Raw genomic sequence first — 11183 nt, 5'->3', positions numbered from 1 at the left:
AATTGGTCTATTGACCCTAAAATGTATAAAGCGCAATTGGTATACGAAAAGGTCATTTTAAGCGCAATTGGTAAACTCCCTTTTTTATAAGCAAATTAAAAAAAAACAAAAATACAAAATGTTTATAGAAGCAAATAAATTTTATTGTAGGTATTTATGTCATCTAAAACACAGGCTTGTTTTATAAATTATAACAATTAATTATAAACAAGGAAACAATATAAATGCGCTCACATTCATGGGCAGTGTTTTATCCTGTCAAAGATAAAGATATCTATCCTGTTTTCTAAGTTATTTTGTTGAAATATTATTAGGTATGATCATTGTTACACAAATAAGTAATAACGATGTAACTGTGGCCTGTTCTATACAACATTAAATACCTACCAAAGCTTAAGATTATTTCATAATATTATAATGTTATACATTATACTGTTATTCCTCAATATAGGTACACTATGATACAACATTTTTGTATTTATTGATAATTTTTACTTCAAAATAATCAAAATATTATAGATTAAGTCATTAATATTTTGGGGGTGCACATTTAAACTCAGGGTGCACAAATCCCCCTAGTTGCACCAATATACGACTCCTAAGTGTCAACACTTTGAATTTTGGTGGTAAATTATTTCAACAGTGCCTCGTTGATACTGCTATATACTGGTACCTATATATTATAAGTGTATAATATGTAATAAGAGATCAAATAGATTGGACTAATCAAAAAGACTTTGACTGATAATTACACCTTAGTTATGAACTTTATAAACAATCTAGCTGAACAAAGACTACTGTTGGGGAAAAGGTTATATATTAGTACCTATATTACTATATTAGGTTCCTTATAATATACCTACCTTCTTCATTTTCAGGATCTACAAGATATTGTATTCAACACAGAGATGTCGTGGCCTGAGTCCGTCGTCTGGGTTCTCACTTCTCCCAAGTAATTTATCACAATTACACCCAACCATCTGATTGTAATGAAATTAAGAAAGCAGCTGGAATAAAATTTAAAAACAAATAAATATATCATTTTTGAGAAACTGAACCTGAGATATAATAAAAGTAGGTACCTATACTTACCTGTAGAAGTTGTACTGTTATGCATTTTAAAATTAATATTGATTTTAAAAATAAGAACATCAATTTAAGATTATAATAATATTATTGCTAAGTATACCCATAGGTCAAAATCCAGTAAAATTTCAGTGGGGGGGGGGGGGATAAAGTTATTAACATAATGTGAGCAGGGGGCTTCGATGCTACAAACTAAAAAAGAAGGGGGTTAGACGGACTTTTTTTTGAGTTGGGGGTAAGTCCCCTCAAGCCCCCCTCTCCGATTTTCACCAATGGTTATACCTTTTTGAATTATGACTATTTCTACCCTGAGTAATAGAGGCTGACACACCACCTCCAATCAGTCAGAATGGTTTTTCATGAATTATAATTTATCATTGAACTCAAATCCAACATATCCATTACGGTGACCTACTTAATGACAAGGCAGTTGCGCCGATCTATATTTCATGTTATGGGGAAAAAATTCTGGTGTTAGGCCCACCTATTTAAAAAAAAATTTTAGCTACTCTCGAATAGTGCATTATAATCGCAATATACTGCCTGTTGACCTACCATACTTATACTATTATTGTCTATTCTTTACACTTAGCTTTATTGTTAAATTAATAATTATGATGATGTTTAAATATTAAAAACCACTAATGACTGATCACTTATTATCACCCACCCCACCCACCTGACCCAACCATAAATAGTTCTGGGGAATTTTCCCTAGTTAGTATCCGTGTTTGACGCCACTGATGACAAGGTATAGGTACTCGAGACTTACTAAATAACAGACAAACTTCCTTGGTGTTTTTATTTATTATTTACTATTAATTTTAATTACAGATACATTACAATATTTAATTGATTATATTATAATATAATATAATAAATATTATACTTTTGAATGATTAAAACATTTAATTTCAATATTCATAGTACATTTTTAATCATCACTTATTGATTATCTACACTAATCTGTTCCCTCTTCAGTCCCAATTTAGAGAGGATAATTGACTATCTAATAATACCTTGTGTCATGTTGGGTGCATGCGTCAAACAATAAAATATTAACATTCAAAATATCTTAAGACTAAGACATAAAATACTAAATATATATTATATAATAATAAAAAAAAAACAAGGTCTTGGAAAAAAAATAGAATAAATTATCACTTTCACCTAGGAACATTAAGTACATATTTTAGTGGTCAAGTGCATAAATAATTCTTGCAATAATTAAATTAATTAATATTTCCAAATTACCCTAATTTCAATACATTGTAATACAAAATCAATATGATAACAATATTATTAATTAAATTATTGATTTGGTAGAGCATTTTTATGAACTAATGTTTTAATACATTTATATTGAATGAATTGTTAATATTTTACATTTGAAAATAGGTCCCAAGGTGGAGATGGGTATAAAAACAATGCTCTTCAAAAAAGTATACATTCATGAATATAGATATATTTAAGTCCAGTATGAATATAAGTTACTACCTATATGAGTTTTAAATTATATTTTTAAAATACTATGCATTTTCAACATTGAGACAAAACTAAAAAATAGTGTATACTCTGTCCAGCGAGGGAACGCGCCGATTCTGCACATCTCCCCGCGCCACCTTGCTATCGAATCTGGTTCCCCTATGGCAGGATGTTGGGTGAGGGAACCAGTTTTGGTTGGTGTGCGTTCTCTCGTTGGACAGACCATAGAATTAATTTTTAAGAAAAATATTTATTTTAAATATTTACGGGCATTGCCCAATTATAGCAAATAGTACTAAATTTAAACATACATACATTATAACATAATTATAGGAAACATATAATAAATAACAGGTCAGTTTTGAAAAATCAAATGTTGAACAAATAATTTCAATTCTATTCCATCAATGTTTTTTGACGTTGAAAACAAATATTAAAAATGTTTATTTCATAATTTTGTTATAAGAATATTATAATGTATTTTAATACTGAAAGCAAATGAGTAGGTACCGATCACATAGACATCACTACTTTTAAAAAACATGTTCTTTTTTTGTCTATCATGTAACCCTTTTAACATAGGATAACATAAAAACCAAGGAATATTGTAAGATTTACGATATCAAGTAAATTGATACAAATAACCATAACATTAACAAAAAAGGCTGGATAAGTAAACAAATTTTTTTAATTCTTAAAGTTACATAACTTTTTTTAATGAATAAAAGTTAGAAAAATGTAACTCAACTTTTATAAAATGCGTTTATTGTGCTTTGGCATAGAAGATAAATATTCTGTAAAATAAAAAATGTAACTGACTTTTTAATCTACGAAAAAAACAATTAAGACATTTTATAAAAGTGAATAAAACAATAATTATCATAATAACAATACATATGAGTAAGAGTAGTTTACAAAAAAAATTTTATGAGATCAAAGCACCTACAAGATTTTTGATAGTGTTATTGTTGAGATAGTTGAAATTAATATATTTTGAGTGATTTATAATATAACATTGTATTTATGTTACTTTGATCCCTAATGAAATCTAGAAATAGAACATTTAACACTGGCAGTCTACAAAAGTATTTAAGTACCACAATTTATTCATATTATACCATTATAATTTACAATTTATATTTCTGATTATTTATTTTTTTATATTATTATGATTTATAAACACTTATTTGTCCAAAACAAAATATATTTAAGTATGGGGTTTGTAATAAAAAAAAATTACTGAATGTACAAGTTTATATAATTAATTAACAGATTAGCAACTGCATATTATTGATAAATGTAGAGGTTGGAGGTTAGAAGTTGCTTTAAATAAAAATGTAATACTTTATGTAATTTTGTTAAGAAATACTTTTAAACTTTAAAACTTGTTAATGCCCAGCATTGTTAAAAACCTAAATAATTTAAAATAAACATATGTTGTAAATATACAATATTCAATACTATGCCATTATTTTTTCAAAGTTAGAATAAGTGCGGTTTTCAAAACTTATAATTTTAAAGACATTTATTTTGTTTTATATCAGGTCATACTAGTTTTGGGTTTAATGCGTTGACTATCATGTGACCTCCATCGGTCACCTGATAATATTATGTATTATCGACACGGCGACACACCAAGAATATTTTTCCATGTCATTCCAAATTTGTATAATATACTGTTATATTTGAAAAATATAAAAATAAAATAAAATATTTATTACATCAAAAAATTGTAATGATTCCCACTACACCACAACACTCTTTTTAGTATATTATTGTAGCGCCATAGAAAAGTTAATAATATAAAACCATATTAATTTACGGTCAACGGCGGTGATGTGGCATGGTAGTAATGATCAACTATGGGTGTCGGTGGTCACAAGAGTATACAATTTAAGACTTACAGAAGACCGCCAGCGGTTACATAACAGTCAACGTGTTTTAACTTAATTCGGGGAGACATCAATGTCTGTGGTTAAAACTTTCCAATTAAATCTTTTATTAATAGAGTTAGTTAATGGTGGAACCGGGGGATCCACAAATGTCCAATCATTAATTCCATCAGTCATTAGAGTTACTAAGCCACAATAAGGGATATCTTTAACCATTTTTACAAAATTTTGTTTGTTACGTGGAGATTTATGAAGTAACGATCTTGAAAAAGAGTCCAATGAACAAGCATGACCTACCAGCAATATATCACCACCTAAAAAAAAATACAAACATTTTTTTTTAATGCATATTATACATATTATATTAAATATTACTATGTATATTATATAATATAGTAGATTCAGAGTGGTGCAATGAATGTATTAACTTAACAGAGGTGTTTTTTTTTTTTTTTTTACATTAACTTTAGAAGCAGTAAATATACAATCTTCAACATTGAGTGGTTTCTGTAGCAAATTGGATATAGCTGGGATGAACTAAAGAAATGCATAGAAAACTAAGAATATTTAAGCAAACCCAGTTTTTGACAAAATTAATATAGATGGATACTTTTTCACAAAATATTTATGTTAACTTTTCTGAGACGTAAAATTATTTTCAAGATATGTTTCCTCTTTTTTGACATTTTAAGTTTTTGACTTTTCTAATAAATGTTAATAAAAAAATTGTTCTCAGTCAAAAAAATTGAAACTGTAATACTTCCCACACAAGTTCTTATAGCAATTGAAAACTATCAAAAATACATAAGCACAATTTCTTTTTTATAAACTTTTGATATTTAAATTTTTATGATATTGTACATTAAAATAAAAATTAAGAATTTTGTTCTAACAATTTTAGAGATTTGGTTGTAGTTTAAAAAAAAAAAAATCAGAAAGAATTGCAACTTTTCTATTAGGTACATAAAAATATCCAAACCAAAATTTAAAAACACTAAAATTAATTATAAATATTAATTAAACCATCTATATATCTATGAGACTATTCATATCTTCATAATATGGTATATTGGTATTGACTTAACAATATTAATAAGCTATTTATTATATAAAATTGTATATAATTTTTTTTGGGCAAAAATTAGTTCAACCTACTGTGTCACTAATGGAACGATAAATGAATAATAAAATATCCTTAGAAATAGAGCCTGACACTACTATCTCCACTCAGAACCGTCATTTGTATGCAATGCTTTATCATTGAATTCAAATTTAACATATCCATTACAGTGACCTAATCGATGACTAGGTAAACTCAAAACCACAAATTAAGACATATAGGATACCAAATAGACATGTGATAAGTGAAGCCCGAACCTTCTCACCGTTTAACACAGAACAATCACATAAAGCGCTAGTTCTCATGCCAAACAGTGAAAAGCGGGCGGACTCAGAAAAACATTGATAAGACCTTTCTGTTCCGTATCGTGTATAATATCTTAATTCTTGCTTAAAACATGCAACAGAGTGAGGTTTTTGTTTAATTTGTTACCTTTGTGTTCAGTTGATTTGATTAAATTCTGTATTACTTCATCACATCTAATATAATACTGTTCAACTGTTTCTGACATATTATCAATTAGGAATGGCAATGATACTAAAGCTTCATACTTGAAATTAATATTAAAACCAGCCGCTATTAACTCTTCATTATTCATCCAATCAGGTAGCCCAGACTGATTATACCAACCAAGCCATTCAAATATCCCGGGTTCAATACAAATCGAAACTTGTTTATCAACATCAAGTCCTACATGAAAAATTTTACATTCAAATTAATATACATATTATTGTCATTATATTAATAATAATTTATATATATATATTACAAACCAACTAAGATATTGTGGCAAGTTTGAACACAGCGTAATGATGGTGAACAAAACACATGTTGAATTGATTTGGTTGAGTGAGCAGCTTTCATACCCCATCCAGTTAATTTAGCTTGATATTCACCAACACAAGTGAGAGGAGTATCGGTTTGGTAAGAGTTTGGAAAATCCCGCCGTTGAGGAATATTTGGGGGCATGTTTAAATCTTTTCTGACATATTTCCCATCGGAATCAAAACTATAAGGCACCCAAGTTCCAAAAGTGAAATCTACTCTTTCTCCATGTCGACATATGTATATTTTTTGAGATTTGGGACCTTTTGGAGGTTCTGAATGAGGTGTGTAATCAGCCGGAACAAAACTAGTACCATATTTTTCAACTAGTTTTTCTTCAGTCATATTTGTTTCATTAACTTCAATAGATTCGTGATAACTACCATCTAAAGGTAATGAACTGCAAAAAAAATACATTTAAAAATTAGTGGTTACAAATTTTAATGTAATAATACATTTTACCAATGTAGAGTCCATGTATCAGATTCAGCAGTACGTTCAGTGTAACATAGCGGAAAGTAACCATTACATCCTGTAAACATTTTCAGAAATTCAGAATTTATTTAGAACTTAAAATTACAAGTCTATTTATTACCAGTTAACCATGACATTCCTTCAGCCCAACCATCAACAGAGTTATCTATGCTTTCTTTAGAAACATATATATAATCACCTATTCTTAGTTCTAGTTCATCAGCAGCTTGTGGGACATGTGCATACACAACCTTATACACCTAAAATATTTTATATGTTATACATAATATGCTATAACAACATAACTAATAGTAATCATACAATATTTGAAATAAAATGTATACTAACCTGTTTATAAGCAGCTAATGCTTCTCTAGAATATAACTTTAATTCCCATAGACATGGTGTTGATGGATTTATTGTGGATTTAATTAATGATTTCAATGTTTCTTTTTGGCTTACATCAAACTGATAGGCCAGAGTTAAATGTAAAGATTTTAAATGAGGATCTACTTGAACTCCAACTGAAACAAGTAATAACAATAAATATGAGCTATTTAAATTTAAAATGTAATATCTAATCATAAAATGAGGTAATATGGGGTATTGACATTCAATATATTATATATAATATATATTTATTTTATTAAAACATTGTTTTTTTTGTTTTAATCGTTGATTGTTAATAGTCAACTATTAAAATCAGCTAAGAAAAAGTTTCAGAATGGTGATAGTACTTTAAAACTTAAGAATTAATGATTTGGTTCAAGATACGTGCATATCAATTTGAAAAGAATGGACTACACCAGCGGTTCCCAAACTTTTTTCATTCAAGGCTCCCTAATAATTAAACATTTTTTTCACGCCTCCCTCAAAGAATATTCAATAAAATAGGTTAAAAATTGTTCAATGTATAATATTTATTAGTTTTAAATTTAAATTTTGATGACAAAAAAAACAGTAAACTTAATATTTTATTCTATACAAAATAATTAATGCGAACAATGTGCTTGTTTTTCGTTTATTAATTTTTCAAAATTAGGAATTAATGTAGTTACTGCAACACGCATTTCTTTTTCCACATTGAGTTTGGACCGATATTTTGATTTTAATACAGCTTCAGCTGAAAATCCTGCTTCACATAAATACGAAGTGGCAAATGGTACTTATATATGTAACGTTGACTACTTTTATAACTATTTCATGTACACAATTTAAAGAGCAACTTATATTTTGTGACGCTAAAGCCTCTCGATGAATAAGACAATGAGTCCATATCATTTCTGGAACTTTTTGTCGAATTAAAGCCTGAAGTCCACCGTACTGACCAGACATAGCTCGAGCTCCATCTGTACACACGCCTAAACAGTTTTCCCATTTAATATTATTATGATCCATAAAATTATTAGTGATATCAAATAGGTCTTTAGCTTTAGTACCACTTAATATAGATTTACAAAATAATAATTCTTCTATAATATCTACCCTATCCATAAACCGAACATAACATATTAAATATGTGTCTTTATTATTATCGGTTGCTTCATCAAGCTGAATCGCGAAATTTTTATTTCTTAATTTATCAATAAGCTGATCATTTATATTATCTGAGATATCTTGAATTCGCCGACTAATGGTATTATTCGACAAAGGTATATTTTTAAGTTGGTTTGCTACAGATTCTCCTATCAGAGTAGAAACCATATCTATTGCTGATGGTAAAATAAGCTCTTCGGCAATCATATGAGGTTTTTTGCATTGTGCAATACGAAATGCTACTTTATATGAAGCCAAAAGAGCTTTAGATGGAACGCTTGTCTGTTTAACGAAACTAGAAGATTGTTTTTCTAATTTTGCAAGTTGTCTTACAAAATAATCACGTGATTTATTATTTAATGTACTATGATTAGTCTCTAAATGACGTTTTAATTTGTTAAAAAATACTATCAGCAGCTTATACTTTCAAACAAATAATACACTTAGGACGTTCTTCGTTATCTATTGTAATGTAAGTAAACCCAAAATCTAAGTAATTATTATCATATTTTCTAAACTTACGTTTATTTTCTTCTTTACAGTTGTCTTCATTTTGTTTACGTTTCGATTCAATATTAAGAAATTTTTCCATATTAATGATTGAAAAAAATAGCACGAAATAAAATAAAGTATTACGAATAATAAAGTTAGAAAAATGTACGCTCATATATTACACACTACGTCACTACGAGAATACGACAGTTATAATACTGAATAACTGTAATTATTTTGTAATAAACGTGTGTCGTGTATGGATAAGATAAGATTATCGTTTCTACAAAATTTTTATCGGACATAAAATTAATCTAAAAATAACAATATGTATAAAATTCCAACCGCGCGCCGCGCCGCCCTTGTTAAGTGCTCGCTCCTCCTTTGGGTGGCGCGCCACACAGTTTGGGAACCGCTGATCTACCGGAAAGTTAAATTACATTTTTACATCGTTGTATATTTTCTGGATTTCTCATGTAGGCATGGGTAGGCTTGTAGCGATTTTCTTGTAATTCAAATACGAATACTTGTAGATATACTTAAAATTTACATAATATATAACATCTTACCTATCAATTAATGTACAAAATATTTTGAGCCGTTTTGAGCTGTTTACGGACATTTTAAATTTTAAACGCTCAGAACCGTTTTCCATCATCCATTACAGACTATACAGTGATCCAATTATAATCTACTGTAAAGCAGAGCGACACCCACTTGCCCACCTTTTTTTTTAGCACCCCCTGTTAAAATTTTCTGGATCCGCGCCTGGTAATATGCACATCTGAGCGATTTCCTGGGTCTTGTTATAACATTGCATACTAATTCTTATACCTACTACCTAAGCTTATTTTGTTTATTTATTAACTACATATATTATATGACTTATATAATTACATAACACGTTAGATGTAGCCTTTAGACACTGTACTTGTACTGAGGGCCTCAGTATAGTTGACGGTGCAAGCACTATTACACATTTTTGTCAACAATTCTATTAAATCAAAGAATATATTTGTTTGTTTATTTGTATTTAAAAACATTGTAGATGTAGGCAGTAGACGTGTAGTGTATTAATTATTAGTATATGTATACTGCGAGATTAAACAAATAAATAATTTATTTATTAATTAATCCGTTTCGGTTATAATCACGGTAGATTATAGAAGACTATAATCTACCGTGGTTATATTATATTGTACATTTGTACCTAAACATCAGTAGGTACATATTACATCACCTTAATTATTATTTTTAAATTTAACTGAAAAAAAAATCAGTTTTTTTGATAGATACTTAAAGTACGTAGTTGAGTTATGAAGTTAATAAGAAAACTAATTTACTAGGTGAAGTAAAATTAAAGAAAAAAAAAATCTACTTTAGAGTAACAATGAGTCTCGGAAATTAACATTTAGTTACACAGTAGGTACAAGGTAGAAAAGTAGGTACCTACATTTAAAAATAACAAAACTTTTTAATTCAGAAAATTTAAATAACAAGAACTACCTATTAGTCTTTAATGATTAGGTATGGTTGAACACTGATAAAATAGTTTATATTCAGTGGCGTAGGAAGACTCATTAACGCCTCTGGCAAACTTGGTAATGCGCCTTTTTAAAGATAAAAAAATTGACGAAATTATATATTTTAACATTTATTTTTTACGTATATAATTATTACAGCATTATACAATCATCAGTTATTTTCAAGATTATTTTTACTACAAAACATAATATCTATGATTATTTTTAAAATATTGCGCCATTTTTCTTTTTCATTTTTGAACATTTTTATACTTTACAGTCAATAGTTTTAGCATCAAATATAATTTTTTCTAGTTTTTTCCATTTTATACAGTTTTGTTTATGCAGTAAGTTAATTTGATGATCAGGCAAACGAGGGTTCAAAAGTTGCCAATTACCAAGATCAGAAATAAAAGCACAGTTTTCGGTACAAAAAAATGCATGGAAAACAAAAAAGTTTATTTTTTGAAATACTATATATTAACTATTGCCTTCGAACCTGTTCACCATCAGTAAGTTTTCTGAAGAACCATTTATTACTAAGATTACGATTATTCTCATCATGTAGATAGTTGTTTTGATTGAAAGTGATTGGAGGAACATGTTCAATTAAAATAACCCTTTTATATTAACCTTGGTGTTATTTTGGGACATTTCGCAGGATCATAACTACAGTTAATGGAACACAATTCATCATGACATAGTTTGTGCAGATAAACAAAATCATTTCGAAAATAATGTATTATGAAG

The 11183-nt window shown here is 28.3% G+C and overlaps 1 protein-coding gene across 2 annotated transcripts in view; it reads right to left on the bottom strand.

The window, feature by feature from the left end:
• Nucleotides 1–3793: 3793 nt before the first annotated feature.
• LOC100165059 (protein UBASH3A homolog) overlaps nucleotides 3794–11183 on the bottom strand; it is a 10708-nt gene continuing 3318 nt past the window's right edge. For both annotated transcript variants that reach the window (XM_029488623.1, XM_001947131.5), the window contains 6 exons: nucleotides 7231–7406; nucleotides 7004–7142; nucleotides 6871–6940; nucleotides 6357–6808; nucleotides 6016–6273; nucleotides 3794–4777 (listed from right to left, as the gene is read on the bottom strand). In XM_029488623.1, coding sequence (XP_029344483.1) covers nucleotides 4518–4777; nucleotides 6016–6273; nucleotides 6357–6808; nucleotides 6871–6940; nucleotides 7004–7142; nucleotides 7231–7406 — 1355 coding nt within the window. In that variant the 3' untranslated portion in view covers nucleotides 3794–4517. The remainder of the gene's footprint in view (nucleotides 4778–6015; nucleotides 6274–6356; nucleotides 6809–6870; nucleotides 6941–7003; nucleotides 7143–7230; nucleotides 7407–11183) is intronic.

Source organism: Acyrthosiphon pisum, chromosome A1 (genome assembly GCF_005508785.2).
Source record: "Acyrthosiphon pisum isolate AL4f chromosome A1, pea_aphid_22Mar2018_4r6ur, whole genome shotgun sequence".
Taxonomy (NCBI): domain Eukaryota; kingdom Metazoa; phylum Arthropoda; class Insecta; order Hemiptera; family Aphididae; genus Acyrthosiphon; species Acyrthosiphon pisum.
The sequence above is the reverse complement of the archived record's forward strand: the minus strand, read 5'-3'. Positions and strand labels throughout refer to the sequence as shown.